Here is a 23595-nt window from a genome sequence, read left to right on the forward strand (position 1 = left end):
TTCTCTGCATTTAGAAATGTCATTCTAATTCTCAACTCCCTGTTACTACAAAAGAATTATTTATTTTGCCATTCAGCCTAAAAATAAAACCTCTCATCCATATTACTTGCTTTAATAGCCACATTTTTATCTACATAATTTTAAACTAATTCGAAAGACTCCATTTGTAGGTGTGCTGCTGTTAGGCAAAAGTTGGAACTGGGACAGTTTGAAGGGGATAATTAAACCCACCTCCTTGCTTGGGGACACCTCAATATTTCTAGGCTCACAAGGGAGGTGAACGAAGAGATTTTAAAAGCTGAACAGTGCCCTTCCTTGTAAACGCCAGCGAACGCAGGCCCACAGGCTGCGGCGAGGGCCGCGAAGAGTTAATCGGGGATGGAGCCCCCGCGCGCTCCCTCCGCCTGCCAGTCCCCACCCTCTCCTTTTGGCAAGGGATTAAAGTGCTCCCCCCTGTGGCAGCAGTGACCCAGAAATGAGTTTGATTCACACAGTCCTTCCTCCATAACAAGCCAAACGCCCGTCTGAGACTGCCTCCCTGCGCGAGCGCCGGCTGTGTGCGCGCCGGCGAGAGCAGGGGCCCACCCGGCTCCCCGCCCGCCCGTCCGACCGTCCGCCGGCCGCGGCTCGAACTCATGCGGCGCGGAGCGAGCCCCGAGGAGCCCTGCGCCCCCGCCGAACCTCTCCGCAGCAGGTTCGCGCGCGGGCCGCGCGGGGAACGCCGGGCGTGGGGGGGGGGGCGGTTCGCGCGTGTGGCCGCGCGTGGCCGCGTGTGGGTCCGAGTGCGCGTTCCGATCCCGCGGCGGCGGCGGCGGCTGCAGGATGAGCCTAGAGGCTCAGCCATATTTGATGGTTTTGTTGCTTTGCTAGGGAGTTCTCGGGAGTAATTTAATGCCGAAGGTCGCTGCCTAGTGGAAATAATATAGTACGTCATTAATATGGCGCCAAAAGATTGGGTTCTCGATATGTAGCGAGGAGGGAGGGCAGGCAGCCGCCGAGCGCCGCGTTACTATCCCACCAGTAACTTGGGCATTGCTGGGGTGGGGGCCAGAGGAGCAGGAGGAGATGATTTTTCGATCCTGAGAATTGATCTGTGTTGGATCAGTAAGTTTCATTACGATTATTTTTCAATTTTTTTTGGGGGGGCTTAAGACTTAGAGCTTTTTCTTCTTTCGGATTTGTGAAGAGCATGCGGTTTTCAGGTGAATCGTCATTTAAAGGCGTTCAGGAGCAGAAGCCTAGTTTAGTTTTAGTTTATAGAATTAAAAAAAAGCCTAAGTGCATTAAGCTGCATGAAAGTGGAGAGCGTAGTAGCAACTTGGTAGACAGATGGCAATGGCAGAACGCAGGTCCATGAACATATATGCATCCAGAGTGTGTGATCGTGGTGGCGGGGGTACGACTATGTTTGTCGAAACATAGGTGTGTGTGTATAGGTACATCTGTGCAGGGTGGCCGCGGCCCTGGCTCTAGTCTTCGCGTCACCACACATCCAAAATATTCATTGCATCAATTCAAGGGCAGTGAGCAGGGACAGCTTGACAATTAGATTCTTCCAAATTGGGTTTCCAATGATCAGACCTTTTACTTACAGAGACTGCCTGTAAAGTGTAAAACCCTTCATCGGTGAAATTAGGAAGGAGTTGCATTGGTAAAATGCCAATTAACCATAAACTTAAAAAATGGATTGCAAATTTCAACCTTTGGCACCATCTGTAAATTGTGGGGGTGGGGTCGCTTGGGCTTTGCTGCCTCAGATGAACGTGCAGTGTGTACCCCGGGACTGCAAGTTGCAGAGCCCCTCATTGCACGTGCCTTGCGCCTGTGAGTGTGTTCGCGAGTTGGGCGCTGTTGTTCGGTAGCCGGCAGGCTTTCCGGGTTGTTGGCGCTGGCTCGCAAATGCGGGAGAGGGATGGAATGTGGAATGTTGACCGGGGAACCGAATCCTGTCGGAACGGTCCCATTTGCTGGAGAAATTCGATCCCTTCCACCTCCTTCCCGCTACCCCCACCCGCCTGCGGGCAGGAGGCGGGGCCGAGGACTCGGCTGCTGCTCAAAGTGGTGGAGCGCGGCGACGGGAGGCAGGTGCACTGCACCCGCCGGTGGGGGTGCCTCAACTTCCGCGGGCGTTTAAATAGCGGCCTCTCTACCCTCCCACCGGTAATAGGCGACCTGGCGGCGGTGGGGAGGGAACGGGGGAGACCCGGGAACGAACCTCCGCGGCACGTGGGCAGGTGCTGGGTGGCCCGGGGGCCAAGTTTTGTAGCCCGCCTCTGGCGGAGGAGAGGCCGCTCCGTGTGGAAATGGGGGCGGGCGACGACCGAGGCACTGCCTTCTCCGGAGCGTCACCTAACGGTCCCAGCACCGCCGCGGGGGCCCGGGGTGGGAGGTTAGGTTGTGGAGCGGGGGGTAACGCCTGGCCCGCCACGCCCGCGCCACGGGGGCCCCGCACAAAGCTCGCGGCGCGGAGGCGGCCGCAGCGCCCCCGCCCAGGGAACGGCCCGAAGCCCGTCGCCGTACCCGCGCCGATTCCGGCGGGCGGCCGCAGGCGTTTGTTTGTTGGTTCCGCGCCGCCTTCCCAGCCGGATGGCTTCCTGTGGCAGAGGTGATGCACAGTTTCCAGAACTGTCTGGGGGCGGGAGCGGGAGCCGAGCCCGCCCCAGGCTGCTCGCCGCCGCCGCTCCCTTTTCACAACCGTTCTCCGCGGCGCGCCAGCCCCAGCCCGACGGTGCCGCCAGGGAGGGACTCGGGGAGGAGGACGACGCGGCCCTTTCCAGGGACTCATGCAGCTTCTGGACGCGAGGGAGCGTTTGATTTGCAACTGGGGCCGAGCGGATTGGTGCAGCTGGCGGCGGCGGGGCGGGAGCGGCGGCGGCGGGAGGGGCGGCGGCGGCGGCGGCGGGGGATGGCCACTTTCAAATGGAGAGGGCGGCGGAGGGGACGCCGCTGCGGAGGTGGCGGGGCTTGGTTGCTCCCCGAGAAGGTGCCATCACTGCACCGAGGATTATTCCGGCGGAGGTGCCGGGAGTTACTTTCCCCTCCTCCCGCGCTGTTGTTTCTGTCGCCTCGGGAGGAGGAGGGCGAGGCGGAGGGAGAGAGAAGGGAGGGGGCGGCGCCGTGCGGAGCCGCGGCCCTGCGCGCACCCCGGCGGGCGGCGGATCCGCGACAAGCGTTCCGCGGTGCGGGGCGGCGGCCCAGCTCCCCGCAGCCCTCTTCCCCCCGCGCACCATGTACTCCCGCGGCCTCCCACACGGGCTGCCCACCCCGTTCTCCTCACCCCGGGCCGCCTCTTCTCAGCGCCTCCCCTCGGCATGCCGCTGTCTCCCAACCCCCGGTGCCGGGTTTCCCACCCTTCTCCCGGTCGGGGCTCGCGGGGCGGCTGCAATCCTGGCGCCGCGTGAATGCAACGAGCACACAAAAAAGCGGGCGATTTAAACATGCCTTCAAAACCCGTTAGGAATGCGTCGCCACCCGGAGACCGTTTAAAAGCAGCTTTGGCTGGCTTTCTAGTAATGCGGAGGCAGGCGCCCAACCTCGCCGCAGTGAGGGCGAGGGTCTCTCGCCCTCTGTTTGCCCCGACCAAGAGGGAATTAAAATTTTATTTTTGTAAAATGATAGCTGCAGTTGAATGACTTAAGCCAGCTACATTTTTAGGAAACTGGGAGAGAAGCTGAGGTTTCCATTAATGGGCATGCCTAGGGACTTCTTTCCCAAAGGTTTTTATTAGGTGAGCTATTTTTTCTTTTCAGAAAACTGTCAGTGAAAGGCTAGCTCTCTAGTTACTTGAAGCTCAAGGCTGATAATACCTTTCACAACTAATGAACAAGTTTTAAGATACAGATAAATTATTTCCCTGAAAGCTGCTTTGGGTAGTGATCCACCAATGATTAGAGATTACTATAGGAACTTGCCTTTTGATCAAATCACAGCTAATCCATCTCTAGGTAAGAGAAACGAAGCGTTCAATGTAACCATTGACTTAATATTTTGGTTACAATGATTTGTAGTAGAGTAGGCAACACATATTGGAGAGATGTATAGGGTGTTCTGTGGGTCGCACTGTGTAGCAAATACCTGCAACTCAATTTTTATTGCCCTTTTATCTCAAGGATTTCAGCCTCATTTAATTTTTAAATCAGATGGCTTTCTGATTGGTGTCCTTAAGTTTTCATGTATTTTTATATGTGTATATGACATTTTATATGTGGACCTGACCTACCATTTTTATTTCTATGTCTAGAGCAAATGCAACTTTCAGCTATTTAAGTGTTATGTTTCCTCATATCTTCATCTATATACAAGCCAGAGAGTTGCCTGGCATGCAGTGTACTTGAACTTGATTCCATCTTAAGATCATAGGTTTTTAACTTTTAAGAAAAGTTAGGAGGGTGCGGGGGTTGCCATAGAGATTTTAACATCGGTAAAGCTAGATATATGTCCATTTAAAAGGGAAAAAAACAAACATTCTTTGTCACTTGACAGGTTTTCAGCCTATAAATGGGTGTTTGAGGCTTATATAAGTTACCAGTGTTGAAAGAGCAGACATACAAGGAAAACTGAAAAAGTAAGTGTGCCTGAGAGTGAGATGAGAGAGATAACAAAACAAAAAAAACTCTTTAAAGTTTAAGGAAATGTTGTATTTTAGAAGCAAACTGTTTCTTAGGCCAGAGGCTTGGGGGAAGGTTAAAAAACTTTGAAGGACTTAATGTTGATCTCCTTGTGTCTCACCTGTAGTAGGCACTTCTAAATACTGATTTTTAACTTTAAGAAGCCCTTGAAGTATTACAAAAGTGGTGTTACATGTATATTGTTGAAAACCAGAAATAAAGAGAAGCAAATATAACACATTCATACCACCCAGAGATCGTCATTGTATCACTTTCCAGATAATTGCATTTCCAGATTATTTCCAGTCTATGCATATGTGTGTTTTATCAAAAAATGAGACCATGCTGTACATACAGTTCTGTAAGGAGGGTTTCTTTTTTTCCCCCCTGTCATCTAGCTTGGTAAGTTTTCATCCCTTCTATACCTGGGACATACTCAGTTGGCTGCAAAGTATAACAGTAGCTCTGTCTAAAATTGTCCAGTTGAGGTTCACCTATTGCATTTGGCTATCTTCCCTAAGTAGATTTTAATCGTAGTAACTTTTTGACAGACAAGCCTTGGTGTTTATTCATGACTGGAGTTTTAGAAAGTTGGAAATCAAAATAGCATTTTACTGTAATTTGGAAGTCTCAGATTTGGAGATTACCTGCTTGAAAAATAATCTGCCTGATGTATTTATCTACAGACTTGTTGGAAAAAGAATTATCAACAATTTGTGTGTCAGTACTGACTTGGCATTAAAACACTGATCATAGCCTGTATCTTTAGGACTTGCCAGGAGTGAGGAGGAGGCATATGAATCTCATAATTTTCTTCTTTCCTGTCGGTAAAGCTCTTCCCTTAGTATTATGGGGCACCTGTTATACCATTAGTTAATGATGTGTCAGAGTTTGCATTATAAACCTACTTTTCCCACAAGACTAATAAAACAGACATCCTTGGAGGAAAATATGCCATCTTGGCCATTTCATCTTGCTTTTTGTTTAGATTGGTATGGAAAAGTTTGGTTTGATTGTTCAGTCAGAGTTACACTGGTTTTGAACTTCCCTCCCTGTCCAGAGTTATAAATTAGAATATTGGCACCGTATTCAACAGTACTTAAATATATATATATATTTTAAGGGTGGCTTTGCTTAGAATTGGTTTCTTAGATGGTATCAGAAGACTGGTAGAACCTTAACTGGGAAAGTATGTTAATTTCCGAGTAAGTTGTTTCCTTCAAAGTTTCAGTGTTCAGTGTATTTTCTCCATTTTGAAGATCTTGCAGGACTTTGTGATCATGTCTTTAAAATTTGGACAATATTTTTTGTAGTATGTTATATTAGAAATTTGAGACTTAATTAAGTCTATTTTCATTTGCATGGTGAACTTACACAAAAATAATTGTCTGTGATCATGATGGGTGTATGTTCTGATGTTTTGCAGTTGGTGGGCTCTGGTGGAATAAGTTACTTTGCATTCTTAATGAATGCAAGGGTGGCCCTTGAGGACTTTCTACTTTTGAGTGAAGTGGCATTGTCTGTAAGTTTAGCTAGGGTCCAGTGTCAGGAACACAGACAAAATCTAGTCTAAAAGGATATTGATCCTGACTCTGGCCATGGTATTGTGGCCCTATCTAGGCAATGAATGATTACTAAGGAAGAGTTTTCCTCACCTGAAAGCAGCAAAAATAGATTGCCAGTCAGGAGATGGAAAGTGTAGTTGCTGGGGAAGGGACTGTGTATTTCCATTTTAAGTCCTTTATTAACTCTAGACCAGTGGTACATGATGTGCACTTAACAAATGTTCAAGAACCATAATTTTGATCACTCTAAAACCAGCCTAGTATTTGCTTTTGGTTCTTTAGGTACGTACCATCAAGACATAATAAGGGGATTGAGGACAGTAGAAGTAAATTAATTTTTAAAACCTTAAGTTCTTTTGGGTTTATTTGTTGAAGGGATTAAACAGTTTTCTCTTGTTTTAAAAACTTAATTAGCAGTAATATATTTAAAAATACTGATTTAATGTCTGTATAGGAAATTTCATTAATTAGAAAAATTAATGACAGGTTTTAAGAGTTTCTAAGCAGTTGTTTAAGTGAAATTTTCAGTTTTGAGGTCCAAACTGAAGAATAAAATGAGATTAAAAAAAATTTTTTTTTTTAACTCCTTACTCCAAGGAGCAAGAATTGGCAGAGTTAATTGCTGGAGTTCAAGCTGCATGGTTTACTTTTGTTTAACACAAAGTACATGGTATAAGATTTTTCTGATTACTCATAGTCGTCTTTATGAGCATCAGTTATTTCAGTGTTGAGATGTAATGGTGCTCTTAAGATGTATAGTCTGAGTACTGGTGGTTTGTAACTTTTTAAAAGTTGAGGAACACTTTGGAATCTCTCCCCCAGAAAAAGCCAGTTGCACTGAAATTTGCATGTCATTTAAGGGATTTGATGTGTACCTTTAAGTGTGTCCTTGGATTCCAGTTTAGTGTTTCAATTCTGGTGAGTTCTTTGTATGGTTTTTCTCTGATTCTTTACATCACTGTTAACCATGTGTTATAGGTACATTGCTTATCTACAAGTCATTTTTCTCCTTACTGGTTATTGGCTTGAAAATCAGATAAGGAGCTTGTTAGTTTTCATAACTTAGTGTACACTGGTCCCAAGTAGGGGCCCTAGGGGTTTTCCTTTGAGAAAAATTCACAGGTTTCTAGATATAGCCTTTATTTATTTAGTATCCTCTCCCCTGCCTTCTATCCTCTTTTGATTCTTGCCTGTTCTTACTTAAGGAGTGAGTGTGTCTGATCCTTAACTTTGTAAGCTTTAGGGTACTTGTCAGTTTTCCTGGACCTGGTAATTGATTCATATTTCAGTATACATACATAATGCCATTTTATAAACATCATAACCAGTGTGTTGATTTATAGCAGGGATCAGTAAACTTTTGTAAAGGGCTAGTTAGTAATATTTTAGGCTTTGTGGGCCTGATGGTCTCTGTTACACCTGTTCAACTCTGCTGTTGTAAGTGCAAAAGTAATCAATGGACAAAAGGTAAATGAATGAACAGGGCTGTGTTCTAATAAAACTACAGACAGTGAAATTTGAAATTTGTATTATTTCTCTGTGCCCTAAAATGCTGTTTTGATTCCCTCCCTCAAACCATTTAAATATGTAAAAAGCATTCTGAGCTCAGGGGCTAGACAAAAACAGGCTGTGGACCTCTGAATTATGGTGTGACACAGTTCACCAGACTGGTTCTGTTGGGCGCTGAGTTCCCTTTCTGGTGGGAACCTGAAATAAGTTGAAGTCTGAAGTTTGTTAGATGAATATGGGAGGAATTGGCTAGTCTGAGGGCTGTAGCTCTTAACTCTGGTTCCTAGATCCCCTTTGATGATAGGATGTGTGACATGGGCCCCTGCGTATCTAGGGAAGCACACCTAAGGGGACCAGGCCAAGAAGCCCTCTGTAAGGAGATATACATTATAAAATGAGGTTCCCTACAGAGGAAGATAACCTCTCCCCAAGTAGAGTGCATGTGTCACTCACACCAATCAGAAGTTAATGCCTGCTGCTCAGAGGATTCATATCCCTGAGATAGTATTTGGGGAACTATAGTAGCGCACTCTTCTTCCAGCTCTACCTTTTGCATGCACCATGAGGCAGAATGGCATTTACGACCATCTTAATATCAGCCTGCCAGGAAACCATGTTTCAGTTTCCAAGTTAGCAGACTGTTGTTCATGGTTTACATTTTGGTTGTCTGTTACTGCCTAACATATAATGCGTGGCCTTAATCTCCCAAATAATCTGTTTGTATCCCAGTAGGTGTCCGGGACTGGAAAGTTCATGGTCTATGGACCTGGGAGGAGGTGGCTGGCGTAGGAGTGCCCACCCACTTTGGGAACTGGTCTTTGAAGACAGGTGTTGCCCCAGGTCTATCTGTTCATTTTTGCTCATGCTGCTTAGCTTCTCCAGAATTCAATGTATATGTCTTTAAGATTAGGAAAGGTAGATTAAATTATCTCTGAAGTGTTCTCCAGTGCCACAATTTTGATTTTTCTGGGTTTGTTTCTTTTGGGAAGATTTCCTGTAGATACAGTCCATGGGGTGAGAGATTCTTTTCAGCTTTAAACTCAAAATACTTTCTAGACCTTGCTGCTAGATTGTGATACCATCCTGTGTTTCCATCACCATAATAATGACTGCACAACTGTGATGCGATGTTTGTCTCCATATGTAACTCAGATGATGTGTAAATGCAGTTTTTGTTAAGTGTGTCATCTAGCTCTTCTAATATACAATGTTGAAAAAAGTCTCATTTCTTTTTTTTAAACAGTGCTTTAAAAATTTTTGGTGACTTAACATTGTTAGTGGTAACTGATAGTTTCTGACAACCGGCTATAAGTAAGGAACAAAGTTCCTCAAAACGGCTGCATTTCAGTCTGTGTGCAGTGTAATTGTCATTAGCTGGTTGAGTCTGGTTTGTTCAGAAGCTGCTTTGTATATCCTGTATAAGAACATCTGGTTTGAGCATTTAAAAATCTTTTAAAATTACCCTGTAGAGGCTTTGCATTTACTGACTTACTCTTCCAAGCATGGAATAGGGGTTGTGGTCTCCTTCCATCCTTATCCTTACCTTGGTTCATTCAGAAACCATCTCCTTTGACATTTGTTTAAGTGGTATTTTTTAGTGAACTTTAGAGTTTGACCTGAAGGTAGGGTTATGTATGTGTGTGTATATGTGACTTTAAATTAGAATTTGGGTAGTTCATAGACCCAAGGCAGAATGGAACACAAATGTCTGATTTCAATGAAATGCTTTAGAAAAAACTGTTCTCATATATTCTGAAGATACTGGTCTTACCTTAGTTTTTCCCTGGTAAATTGTCCAAAAAACTGTGAAAAGAAGAATTGGATCTATAGAGCAAATAGGCTTAATCTCCCATGTGAATTCTGACTGAGTGGTAGCACTGTGTTAAGGAGGATTCTGAAGTCATGTTTGGGTTTGTGGAAAAAAAATGACCTATTTTATTAACCATGCCTGCCATGGGTGGAGGAAATGGTGTATTTGGTAGCCATCTCTGGAATGTAGCTTTTTAATTTTTTTTCCAGAATAGTACTGCTCTTGAAATGGTTAGGAAGTTGAGTGTTTATTCTTTAAAGGTAGTTTAAACCCTTGTTTTTCTGTCTGGGTTAGTTTTTTTCTATTCTTACTGCATATATTTTTAGAGACCTGCTACTGGCATTGACTATTGTTATATATGTTTTGAAAACTTGCTTTTGAAGTAAATAATGAATGATTGATAATAACATTCTACAGTATTATCCCAGTACCTTTTCTAATTTTTTCCTTTTGCAGCATTCCATCAGGTATTCTTTTGAAGCAAGATAACACTTTGGCTCTTCATCTCAGGAAGGAGGTGGAATATAGTTTATTGATTGCTGCTCATTTTAGGCTGGTGCTTTGAATGGGACCCAGAAATTGTGCTCTCAGGGTCTTATATATAATATATGGCGAGGAGCAGGGAAGAAAGGTTTTAGGTTTTAAATCTTTACCATTATAGAAGTAGTATAGGATCATGGTAAAAAATTAAAATAACACAAAAGGTCATAAAGAGAAGTAAGAGTTACCAATCCATTCTATCTGTAACACTTTGGTCACATTTTTGAGGTAAACACTACTAACTTTATGTTCTTCAGAAATTTTTCATGAATGTGCAAGCACTTGGTGTATATATTTTGTTCCTTCCAACTTTTTTTATATAAATGGGCCTGTATTTCTGTCCCGACCCCCTCCCTCCCTGCAGTTTGCCTATGTATCTAAGAGAAAGGAATTCTGAGTAGATGGAAATGGGGATAGAAGCTCAAGATGGGAGGCCATGGTGCTACCTTTATTATTTGGGTGTGAATTCATTTACTCCCATGTCAAGGGAAATTAAAAACAAAAACAAAAACCATTCCAACTACAAATGATTGGAATGTTTTGTCATACCTCCTCTTCAGTTGCTGATTCTGATTGAGTCAGCAATTACTGAGACCTGAGAGGGTTTTAATAGATTTTTAGAGCTCAGAAGCAGGGACTCGATTATTTATGAATTGGCAAATAGGAGCTGTTTGTGATTCATTTAGAACCACTTAAATTTACAAATTCCTTAAAAACTTGAAAAGTGCTTTTATTGAGTTTTAAAGTCTGAATTTAAAAATATACAGAATTTATAGTGAATGTGTTAACAGTACTTGGGCTTTATACTTATGTATAAAGTAATGTTTATAGGAGTAAATATTTTAGTTATGATTATCTGGTCAGTTATAATTTTTGGGGGAGAGATGGTTATCTATTGCTAATATAAACTTTTCAGCTGAACATTTTCAAGTGTGACATATTTGCAAAGGTTCTATAGTAGCTTGGGCAACATTTTCTTTAAACACATTTTGATGTATGACATTATAAAGGACATATTTTTAAAAGTGCCATTTTTTTTTTAGTTGAAATATTTAGATAAGGTTAAACTTCACTTAATTTCTAAGCAGTTTGTCAGTTAAATCAAATCTGTGACTATTTTTTTTTTTGACCAGATATAACCCTTCGCTTAAAGTGTGAAATCTGGGTTTGAATTATAGTCACTCTGGTAGTTTTAGATTTTCTGTGAGCATGTGAATAGGAAGTTTTCAAATTGGCAGCATTGTCTATCTAGTTGATTAGTTTTGCTTAAAGACGGAAGTATGAATTTTTGGATTTCTTTCACATTTAGAGATAGGAATTCTGTGAAGTATAGGTCATTACTGTATTTGGGTACTTTATTACATTGGGTACTGTACTCCAAAGAAGACAAGAAGGTGACCTATTAAGAAAATGTGAGTCCTTTTTTTGTGAGGAAGGGGATTAAGTCTATGATCAATAATTTAGGAATAAAATGATCAAATACATAGTGTTTAAAAGTAATATTCAAATTGAGTGAATTTAGCAAACTGGAACAGAAAATACTTTTTAGGTAGGATGACTTGGTGTCTGAAAATACATTGTTTAATATACATTTCTTATATTACACATTTTCTAAGTACACTTTTTAATATAGTACTTTCAGGTATTGGATTATTTACTTGGACAGAGACTGAAAGAAACACCAATAAGTTTAAAGGTAATATAATTGAAGTTACTGCAGTTAAAAGGTCAATTAGATATTAAAGTGAAAGCAACTCAAATAAAAAGCTGAGTGAGCATAGGATACAGTTTATGTACTGGAACTTGGATCATTCATCAAATAGGTTATTTTAATGCATAGCATTGCAGTAGGTGATACATAGAGAAGAAAGATGTAGAGGTCTTTAACTGATTGCCTTTTAGAACTTCTTGAGAGTGAAATAAATATGAATGAAAACAGTGGATAAAATTGATATTTTTGAGGAAGAAACCAGACATTCTGCATATGAGCCCTAAGATAATTAGTCACTAGGGTGTAATCCTTAATAGCTGTAGAGTATGGCCTGATAAATGGTCCCTGTTCTACCACAGAGAGTAGTTTTAGTAACCAGATAGTTTGTTTTCCTCAATCAGTCGCTTTTTCCCAGTAATAATATTGAATAAACATCCTCAAATTGTTAATCATCTTATTCTTTTGTAAAAGTCTTTCTCTCTGTGTCCTGGAGGTCATTTCTCATTCTTTCTCCCTTCAAATCACATACCAGTCATGCCTCTCTGGAACCCCACCCAGGTCACTGAACTTGTTCACTCAAAATTCCAGAGCCACCTGGAGGGGGTGGAGGATTCCTTCAGTTATAAAGGCTGCTCTTAACTTAGCTCATGCTCATTTTTTCCCCCAGTTTCAATTCAAGGGAACAAGTTTCAAGGTTTTGAGGTCCTTTAGTGTCTCTGCATATCCCATACCCCCCTGAGTCCATGGAAGGTAATCCCGGAGGCAAACTCAAAGAGGAGTCCCCTCACTGTAGGTGCTTTTCAGCTACTTGCTTACTGTGTCTCCCTGTGGGCCAGCCCATATCTTGTTTAGCATATCTCTGGCATCTAACTTGATACAGTTTTACTTGGATAGTTTATTAGCTAATCTCCATTAACTCAAGTGACAGAAGAAATTGAAGGGCAGTGATTTGCATGTAACCAATAGGGATTTGGTAGGAAGGTACCTGTGCTTCCTGGGAAGATGGTACCCTGAGCAGCTCACTCGTGCCTGCTTGTCTTGGCACGACTCTCCTGACAGTGGAGATGGAAGTGCCGAAAGTTGTCATTTGATTGATCCAACCAGGGTCTTGGGCCCATGACCTCTGCTCACTTGGCCTTTGTAGTGCTGTGATTATGATCAGGCTTCTTAGGTAGTCTTCCTCTTTTTGGGCAAAGTCCCTAATGCCCAGTAATTACTATTTTTGTCTGCCTAGCTGTGCTTCTCATGGAAAATTGGACACTCCAAGCTCCTGTAAGTTGCATCACTTTTGAGTCAGTTTTGATGAACGTAGACAGAATGTAGGATAAGCTTTGTTGAGGACTGGACCCAGAGAATTCTGGGTGCATCTGTTGTAGTGGCCTTGTGAGGCCTTGTTTTGCTTTAAGACCCTTTCTGTGATGTCTTAATTTCATGTCTAATTTGAGAGGATCTCTCTTCTCCAGAATTTGTAAGCTTTTAGAGACACACATAATATGGAACACTTAAGTGATGATGCAAGGCAGGACTTGACTGGCTATTAAAAAAGAACTGCATTTAAAAAGCAGGGTGAAAAACTTCAAAAAGAAGAAAAAAATGAAATGAATGGTTCAGAATGTAAGTGCTTTTAATTGAAAGGGTGTACATGCTTTGTGGCTTCAAGCTGAGCCCCGGACAAGAGGACAGGTGTGGAGCAAAGTGCAGAGGACAGATATTAGCAGAGGCTGAGAACTGAAGGCAGAGGTTTTTTCAAGGGCAGAGGCCTGGCCCAGGTGAGGCAAACTGGTAGTGAGGGCTTGTTGGGGTAGACGCCTGGGTAGAGCTGAGAGGGGCCAGGCTTCTGAGTTTCTTGCTTGGACCCTGCAAGTGTGAAAGGCAGTGTGAAACAGAGGGAGAGATCTGCATAGAAAATAGCTTAATGAGGTCACCCTCATGGGGAGAATTAATTTACTGAATAATTGGAAGGGGTAAAAATTTGCAGACATAGAGAATGGAAGGGTAGTGTGTATAGCAGTCTAGGTATAGGTGAAGACTAACCTGTGGACAGTAGGGGGACTTGCAGGGGTCATATGTTATGAATCGACAAGTCTTGTCAGTTGGATATAAGGTAAGAGGGGATGTGTATTTGTAAAGAAATGAGCAAATAGTAAGATTCTGAATGTGAAGATGCTGTGCAGAGAAATACTGTAGACTTTTTTTTTTTTTTTTTTGTTTGTTAAACACTATGCTTTGCCCAAGATGTGCTTCCTTTTCTGGCTACCCCTTCGTTTTTCAGGACTCTGCTCTTTCCCTGATTCTATCAGCCTCTGTCCCTATGGAGCCTGGTGTTTACCCCTGTCAGACCCTAACCATATTGAATTCTGGTTGATTTGTCTGTTTCCTTAACTAGACCAGAAGCTTCATGAGGCCAGGGGCAGTCACTTCCCTCCAGCACTTCCTATTAGGTATTCAGATATTTGAGGGGTGCATATATGCTCTTAAATCTTCTTGTTTTCACTGCAGTATTGTGAGTAGCTCTAATAATTATTAGTTATCCTATTGGCATCTAGATGATCATCAGCCATTGCCCTAAGAGCAAAATAATTCAGAGGGCCCTCTGCTCTCCCACTGGATTGTATTGGACAGATGTTTGCAGCATACAACCAGTGTGTTGTGTATTAAAGACAGTAACATGTACTTTGATTTCTTGATAGAGCAGGTAACCCCTGGTGAGATAAATCAGCCTGATGTCAAAGTTAAAGTACATTAGAGCCACAGAGGAGGAAATGTGCTGTGCACCAGCCCCATTACTGTACCAGGTGCCCCAGAGAAGTGCAATACAGCATTCTCAGCCTTCATTACTCAAGATCTTTGAGGGTGGATGAAAATGGAATTCATTAGGAGGAAAATCCTGTTTTTTATTCTTCTTTTACTTGGGTAATTTTGCTTGAGAGAGTATTAATATGTATTTAGGAGCACCATACTGTTTTGTCCAATGCTTGCATTTTTCATTTAGTGACTTTTGAGGTAAGTGCTTTCTCTGGGAGTGTGAAAGCTGGGAGGAAGGCAATCTGATTCAAAATGATACTGAGTTCTACAGCTCCTCTATTTAGGTGAATTTAAGTTGTCCGAATCAATGAAGATGTAATCAGCATTTGTTTCCTCTCTGCTAGCTGGGGAGTGTTTTATGGGCCTTCTCAGCCTTGTAATCCTCACAGATCTCACATCCGCTCAAGAGGGGGAACTGCATTCTTCTTGCTGTATCACATCACATTGGTACTTTTAAGGAATTCCTCTTTAGGTAGCGCTTTTTTTCTTCTGATTTTTAAAGCTCTCTTGTAACAGGCTTTAGGGAGTTAAAGCTCTTGTTCAGAATGAGTGGTCTTTTGCTTTTCTCTCCCCTCCTTGTTCCTCCCGTTGTGGGAGCCTGAGTGGTTGGAGGAGTTTGAGGGAGAGTCGAGCTGTCAGCAGTCAGTGTTTTCAGCATATGGTGAAAAGGGAAGGAAGACAGTCATTTCAAGTGGGGAGTGGGCCACAGGTGTTTGTCAGATGGTTTCCACTGAAGTGTGCCTGCCCCAGGCTGAGCTGTAGGTTGCTCGGTGTTAGGGTTATGGGTGAATGGGGCTTTGCAGAAAAAGGGTGGGGTGCGTTTTTAGGACTGTACTTAGGACTGTATTGCTCTTTCCCATAGTGTGAAACTTACAAGGTAGCCCAAACCAGAGCTTGGTAAATTCTTTTAATGATTCTTAAAGAGTCAGTTTTGTCAACAGAACTGCACAAACCTCAACTGGGTATCTTAGAAAGAAAATACAAAATACTGGGATTAGAAAGTAGGGGCTTGAGTATCTGAATGAATCATATCAGTCTGTTTTGCAGGTGGGAAAAGACCGCATTTTGTTAGACAATGTGTTTTCTGCCTTTCACGGGAGCATTTACTGTGGAACTTTGGGTTTTTAATTCCTGTCTTATTCTAGCACAGTGGTTCTCTACATTTTTCTCCACTGTTCCTGTGTGCCACAATCTTGGAAACACAGCGTAATGTAGTGCTGTGGGTGAAGGGGAGGTTGGGTACTTCTTCGGACTTGAAAAGCCCTGCTCTCTCATTGGGAATCACTGATCTGCAGCAAGATCAGGACCCTAAAGACATCAAGGTGTTTAACAAGTTGGGAAGAGCTTTTTGGATTAGTTGAGAGCTGCCCTGTGTGATTACAGCCCCAGGTCCATCTTTATAATTTTACAAGCTCAGTGATGGCCAGTCTCCATCCAGTGCCCTTTTCCCTAAGTGCAGTCTTTCTTTTACTTGGTAGCGCTGGAGGCCTGTTTTCCCCAGCTGCCTTCAAGGAGTTAGAAAGGTGGGTTGAGGAACTAAGTGAACTGGTTTCCAAGTTTAGCTAAGCTAGGTTGGACTGGGCCTGAAAGGAGGTGGGGTGAAGTACAGTGGAACTGGATTTGCAATTCGAGGCTCCCCACCCACATTGTGACCTTGGGCAAGTCACTGCTTAAGCATTTTTTGGCTTCAGTTTCCTAATGAGTAAGTGGATCAAGTTATATGATGTCTGTGGTCCCTTCCTGTTCCATGAGGGTTTGGAGATGGCGAGAGGAGGCAGTTGGATTCCCAACACCCTGTTTTGTTCCTGCAACTCTAGGTTATTGGGCTTCTAGGATTATTTTTAGGAAAATTTGCCTGAGAAGCATAATCATGCCCAGTGCAGTGTAAATATTCACACATTCAGGCGCAGCCCCATCACAGCTCCCGACATACATGCGTAAAATATGAATCTGTCTGCGGCGAGCAAGCGCTCTGTTCATTGCTGTGGGTTTTTTTCTGCAGTGCTTGCTGCCAGTCAGCTGAAGACTCCTGGAGCAGTTGTAGTGATAATGTCACAGAAATGAGAGAAACGTGGCACCTTTGGGAGACCTCCTGATAGGTGGCTTCTCCACGCCTCCCCTCCTTTTTGAACCTGTTCTGTTAATGATTGTGCCTAATTATGTATCTTTGGTCTTTTTTACTGTTTACAATTCAAATGCTACTTAAAGCCAATTGTTTGCCTCTGTGTACTGTAAATCCTGGGCTGCTGTCTACAGCACAACTTGATGATTGTGTATTATCATCTTGGGTTAAGTGCTGTCTCATTGCTTTGCAGGCTGCCTGCTGTTTCCCGGGGAGATCATGAAACGAGGTCGCCTTCCCAGCAGCAGTGAGGATTCTGATGACAATGGCAGTAAGTCCTGCTCTGTTGTTCTTGGAGCCTACTAGGGTTTGAGGCAGTGTAAAAACATGATTTTTTAATGTAAGGCTTTAAATAGCCCAGGCTCTTCGCACATCAGGCAGGTCAGAGAAAGCCAAGGCCTGGGGAAACACATCTGACTGTGATACTGTAGGTCTGTAAGCAAATCTTTCCCGGTAAGGTTGACTGCAGGTGGGCATTCCTCAGGCTTCTGTTTGTGATCCCACCATTAGTATTTCAGTTCCAGGAGTCGCTGGTGTGTCTGTTTAGGAAAAAGGTCCTTTATGGCACCTCACAGTTGGTCTTTATGAAAAGGGAACTTAATCAAAGCTGGTTAATTACTAGCTAGTCCAACCTGATACAAAGAGATTGAGGGCTTCCTAGTGTGATTTGAAAATATTAAGCACAGGCTTTTAGTAGGTCGCAAGTCAGCGTGCTTCACTTGATCTTAATGTGACTGTATTTAATGTCACCACTGTCTGCATCCCAGCACTCTGGCACCTCATATTTTCATGGTGCAGCGGAAAACCAGAAGTTAGTTGGCTTCCAGGCAGTCAGAATAAACATCACACAGTGGCTGTGCTTTGAGAAGCTAACCCACTACTTGGAGAAGAGCTCCCCTCACATAGATAACAAGGGAGTTTTGTCCCTAGCACAGTGCTTGCGCCCTTTAGTTTATGTTTTGTATTACATATAAACTTGGGAAACCTTGAAAGGATACTTGCTCTGTTGCATGAAGGGAAAGGTATTGGGCCTTTCAAGAAACTGTCTCAGACATATGCAGAGTCCAGCTCTGATAGAAGGTCATCAGAGCAGTGATAGGGATGTCGTTTGATGCACTGTGGAAATGTATGTTTGTAGGCACAAATTCAGAGGAGGACAGGGCCAGGGAAACTGTTTTATAAAGGAGATGAAAGTTGGTCATGTCCTGAAGAAAGAAACAGCTTTTAGACAAACAGGATTCTTTTTTGTTTTTGGGTCTCCAAGTTTGCAGCACATTAGAAGCTGCAAATTAGAAAGGAAGGCTTTGCTGCCATGGGCAGCCGCACTAATGGATGGGAAACACAGGAGGGGCCCAGAAACGTGAGAAGCTGAAGAACAGGAAAACGTGGCCTTCTGGTTGGAGCTTTGGACCCAGGCTGGGGCAGTGGGAAGTACAATTGGTGGTTACAGGGAGGGCCGTCGGGGGCTTGGGGTTTGTGGGAAGGTTAGCTGTGACCAGATGGTGCAGGCCTGGGACTGAGGCCCTAGGGATTGGGACTTTTGGGGCGGATCGTAGGAGCTGCCGGTGTTTGGTGTTTGGCGCAGGGGAAGGGTAGACAGGGTGAGGGAGGGAGAGACACACAGGAGTCAGGAGTAGGGGCTCTAAGGAGAGGAGCTATTATTTCAGAGAGAGGCACTGAGGGTCTGTGCCAGGCGCAGGCAGCTAGAACCACATGTCAGAGCCTTCAAGAGTGCCTCTGAACGTCTCAGCACTTGTCATTTGTGTTCTTCACGTCGTATTTTTTCTAATACTTACTTAATGAGCTTTTTATTCCTTGAGGCAAAACGTGCTTAGGTATTTCTTTTCTGTCCTGTGTGGTGCCTATCAAAGTGTCCTCCAGACCAGTAGTGATTCTATAACATCTTGCTATGCTGTTGGACAGTGACTGTAATGGGGTATGTGGTGGGGACTTGATATGTGGGGAATCTAGTAACCACAATGTTGTTCATGTAAGTGTATATTAATGATACCAAAAAACAAAACAAAAAAGCCCTAAATGTCCTCAGGAGTTATAAATCCCTAATAAATGCTTGCTCCTTGCTCAAGTACACAATTTTGTCCTGTAGCAATTAAAAAACAATCTCCCTTAGGCTCACAATTAATCATAAGAAGGTTTCATGAATTATACCTCTGCATACTAATAATATCCTATAAAAGACTAAGAGTCCTATTTTAATATTTTTTTTTGGCATTGAGCAACATGTTTATGCTTGCTCTGCTCTCATTCCCACCTCATTTCCTCCCTGGAGAGCTGGGTTAGAAAAGGTTCTCTTGGAATGTTCTCTGAGACTTGGAGCCGTCCCCTTTCTGGACTAGAATTGCCCAATAGGATGGAAATGTTCTAAACTAGTGTAACTGAGGAACTGAATTTTAAAGCCTTACTTAATTCTTACTCACTTGAAAAGGTCACATGTGGTGAGTGAATGCCGTGTTGGACAGTGCGGTTCTGGACTGAGGCCTGCCATAGTCCTTCTCAGCTGCCCAGAGACTCCTAACAGTTCTGGAGGCCCTTGTCATAGTCTTCTCAGGCTGCCATCACAAATACCACAGACACTTAATGAACAGCAGATACTTATGGATCCTGGCAGTCTAAGATCAAGGTGTGAGCAGGCTTGCTTTCCCCCAAGGGCCCTCTCCCCGCCTTGCCAGGTGGCTGCCTTCTTGCTGTGCCCGCACATGGTCTTCCCCTGAGTGTGTGCACCCTGGGGTCTCTGTGTCTGAATGTCCTCTTCTAAGGACACCAGTGCGATTGGATTAGGGCCAACCCTAATGACCTCATTTTAACTTTGTCACCTCTTTAAAGGCTTTATCTCCAAATATAGTCACATTCTGAGGGGCAGGCTGCAACATAAGAATTTTGTGGGGGGGGCACAGCTCAGCCCCTAACAGCCCCAGAAGACCAAATGCTTCATCTCAACACATATTTCCACCCAGAACTCTGGTTAGAAAGGGAGGAGGAGGAGTACCCAAAGCCCCCACCAAAGAAAGGCATGTTCATCAGAAGTCACTTCTTGGCTGTGGGTCTTTATTTCTTCCTCCTCATCAGCTTGCGTCTGTGCTAGCCTCCCTAAAGAAGGTGAGGGTGGAAGATTAAGGTGCATGTATATAGGGTACTGGAGGGTTAACCAGGTAGAACACAAAGATGGGTTCAATTCTGCTCTTGGCTAGACCTGGAGATCTGTTGGTGATGGTTGAGGTCAAGTATGATAGTTGCTGGTGGAGGTAGGCAGGCCCTCCTTTTTGTCACATAGTCGGTTCAGTATAAAGCATGTGTTGATGCTTTATGGCTGTGCTGGTTGTCCAGGCCTAATGGTTTGGTGATCCTGGTGGATGACGGTCGTGGTGACCTAGCGGCTCTCACTAAGAACTCTTGGAATGCCAAACTTCATAAAAATATGCACATATCCCTGCCCTGGAGCACCTTCCCAGCCTCTCCGAGGGCAGCTGCCTCACAGTGGAGGCCCTGGCCAGCAGCCTGCCTGTTTGCCTTGGTTCCCATTGTCTTGAGTAGGTCCCTAGAGGTGCAAATGGGGTGTCTTCTGTCCCTGCAGGCAGGTCCACAGAACTGAGCCCACTCTCAACCACATCTGGGCACTTGGGAAAAGGGCTGGGACTGTGCAGGGGCCATTCCCCAGCCTCTCCAGCCTGTAGCCCTGATAGAATTTTGGCAGCAGCTCCCAGCCACATACAGAGCATGTCCAAGTGGCGGAGAGGCAGCTGCAGACGTCAGTGGGGGCCCCAGCTCCAGCCCCCGCCATGGCTCCGCCCCCTGCCTCTAGGGCTGGTGCCCACGCTTCTTTTCTGGCTGGGTCTCAGGAAACAGCGGAGCGGTATTTACAGTTGGGGATGGATGAGCATTTTCTGTGCCAGCGCAAGCCCTCACCCAGCTGCAGCTGGGATTGTTGACGCCTTTCTCCAGGTGCCCTGGAAGACCAGCCTGAAATTGGATAAAGTGTGGTGGGGTGTTTGCAGGCTGCCACTCTAATTGCTGGGCTCCTGGGACTGGGTGGCCCTGCCAATCTCTGACGTTACACATTGTGCCAGGGTGTGGCCGGGGAAACAGGCCCTTCATTTCCTGCCTTCCAGCCCAGGAAACTCTGTCCTTAGGATTTTTGGCAAATGTGGAAATGGGTTCCACCAGCTATTTTCAGTATTCACAAAACCTAAAGGAGATAGAAGTAATTAAAATGTCAAGTGTCCTTTCTTCTGGCAGGAATTATGTATTATTGGTTATCTCAGGACAGTTAACTGTTCAGCATCCTTATGTTTTTTCCTATAAAAGTAAGAAATGAATTAAATAGTACTTGATGAATAATGTCTATTTAACAAACTCTTTTTTCCAAAATAAGGGATCTTTGGCTAGGATAAGAGAGCCAAATATAAATGGTGTTTTTTTAAAATTGTTTTTTGAATGTTTTTAGATCAAAGACCCAGAGGGGAATTGGTTCCTTTACTTTCCCCAAATAATGAGGGAAGTGTACTGATACTTTAAAGTTTTTCCTAAAGTTATGAAGGAGGACTTCCTTTTTCTGCTCAATTTCCTAAATTTCAGGGTCGTGCTGACCTCCTTGGAGGAAGGCTGTGGGTGTGGCTGGGAATCTGGAGCCAGGCAGCTTGTGGTGGCCTCTGGTGCCCCAGTTCCCATGCCCGCGCTGGTCCTGAGACACTTCTGTCTCCCCCAGTCCCCTGGCCGGACTGCCCTGTCACCTGTGGTACTGAGGGGGCAGAAGGGGGAGCTGAGTGAGATCCAAACCTACGGATTCCGCACCTGGTGAAGCAGGTGGCCAAGTGGCAAACAGGAAGTTTTGTGAAGACTTTTGTTTTTCTGGGCTCTTTTCAGCTTACAGATAAGAATTTAAGAAGAAAGAACACAATTTTTAGTGGATGAAACCTACTTTCTGCTCTGGACCCTTTTACCTCTCACTGCGTTTAATGGATTTCCTTACATTTTTTTGATGACTTGCCTCCATTTTCTTATGATCAGTTGGCTGTGCGTGCTTACCTTCTTGCAAGTCTTTGATGGTTTCTCTTTTGCATAAAAGTTAATGCTGTTTCCAGTTCTATTCCTGCTTGACTGTACCTTTACTTTGCTCCTTTTCCCTCATTAGTTGTATACTGTAACACCAAGGGGTTTTATAGGAATTCTTGAAATGTGGAACTTTTGGCATTATTACAGAATTGTTCTCTCTCAAGGCACATGGAGACGGCTTGGCCCCTTTTCAAACCTGCCCTGTGACTTGGCTTTGGCGTTGACAGGCAGAAGTCACCTTGGGCTCAGGAGCAACTAGCACACAACAGTGTAGTCCACAGCACATCTTCTGCGGCCTTCGACTTGGACATCAGCAGGGGGGTGGGTGTGTCAGTTGGCTAAAGGCCCAAGTATATTTAAGTATGTTGAAACATTCCTAGGCCAGTTCTTTGAATCTATGTGTTAATTAAGTTTTTGTATTTTGGAAGGTGAAAGTGAGTTGGACCATGGAGCTGACTGGGAAGGAAGAGTATTGGATGGCCCACCTCTTATAGAAATGGCAGTTGTATTAGAGGCTTATACTCTCTAGTGGTGAAAGCCAATAGTCAATAGCTACAGTGCGTTAACTTATGTTCCAGTGGGAATTTCCATACGCTGCTCTACTTGTGCAGGGCTGGCCTTGCCTTGAAGTGGTGCATAGGTGTGTGTCTCAGGCCCGTGCGTGGTTGTGACACGGCTGGCCTGCTCGTCCTAAGTGCTTTCTTCTGTTAAGTTGGTTTAACAGTCCTAAAGATACCAGTGTACTATTTAATGTCCAGAAGTGGTGGTTGAGACACAGATTTGTCATTTGCTCAGTGGAAAGGTTCTTTCATAGTTTGCATTTTGTGATGGTTTGAACACCCAGACCACCATTCATTCTGATTTCTGAACCTTTCAGGCCCTGTACATCCTGGGAGGTGTAATGCACATGAACTACCAAATGGGGAAGTGTGTGCAATATGTATGATATGTACTCTTGAGGTTTTTCTTATTTTAGATTTAGGGCAAGACAGCATGGCTATTTTTAATATTTCAAAGAGTGTTTGAGATATCTGCCTAAGAGGACCAGAGAGCAGGGATCAAAATGTTGTGTGTGCACAGGATCACACTGAAGATGCTTCAATCTGTGAGCCTTTTATTACTTATTATTACCACCAAAAGGTTCTGTTTTAATGGAATTTGGGGGTATTAAAACATTTTCCCCCATTCTTTTCACTGTTTAATAAAAGATTGTTCTTACACAAACAGTATGCATGTCAAGAATTTTTAAAGTCACTTAAACTTGTCACTGGAGTAGACTTAACTTTGGACAAATAATACCTTGTGTATGGGCCATAAGACAGTTTTAGATACTACTGCCAAATTTTTCAAGTTCCCAGTTCCTCTCCTGCAAGCAACAAGAAAATAAAATTTTAAATGCCATCTCATTAATTTAGTTCAGTATCAAATGTTAGCACTCTGAAAACAAAAACAAAACGCACTACCACCTAATATAATCATAGCATATGGTTTTTAAGACCTAAGTTGCTGCTGGTGTTTTGCTGTACCACAGATCACTGTCCCCCAGTCCTTTTTGGTTTTTGAAATACTCTCATTTCTGTTTCAATTAATTTTTTTCCACCCAAATAACTTTGAAAAAAATGTTCTGTAACTTAACTTTCAATTAAAAAGGGATGCGAGTTATTTTTGTTTGGGTAATAGTCTGAAACCTTCTTGACCATCTGGGAAGTACCTGGAGAGAGCACGGCTGTGTGGAGTGGAACTGGTATAGTTACGTTAAGACCCTTGCTTTGAGTTTCTTGTGTGTGGACTGCCCATGAATGTTTCTGTAGATGCTGGTGCATTCCAGTCAGGAAGGAGTGACTCCACTGAGCTGC

General features: G+C 43.9%; 1 protein-coding gene across 9 annotated transcripts in view; it reads left to right on the top strand.

The window, feature by feature from the left end:
- Positions 1-477: 477 nt before the first annotated feature.
- Positions 478-23595, top strand: part of JADE1 (jade family PHD finger 1) — a 56517-nt gene continuing 33399 nt past the window's right edge. For 3 of the 9 annotated variants that reach the window (XM_057502612.1, XM_036903378.2, XM_036903381.2), the window contains exon 1: positions 16863-16940. Coding sequence is in view for 7 of the 9 variants with exons in the window: in XM_036903381.2 (XP_036759276.2) it covers positions 16889-16940 (52 nt within the window). In the remaining 2 variants the exon portion in view is untranslated. Of the gene's footprint in view, positions 695-809; positions 1105-1810; positions 2161-2424; positions 2606-6850; positions 8510-16862; positions 16941-23595 lie in introns of those variants that run through there. The other 6 variants (XM_036903373.2, XM_036903377.2, XM_036903374.2 and 3 more) reach the window with 6 other exon arrangements.

The sequence above is a fragment of the Manis pentadactyla genome, chromosome 5 (genome assembly GCF_030020395.1).
Source record: "Manis pentadactyla isolate mManPen7 chromosome 5, mManPen7.hap1, whole genome shotgun sequence".
In the NCBI taxonomy this organism is placed as follows: Eukaryota; Metazoa; Chordata; class Mammalia; order Pholidota; family Manidae; genus Manis; species Manis pentadactyla.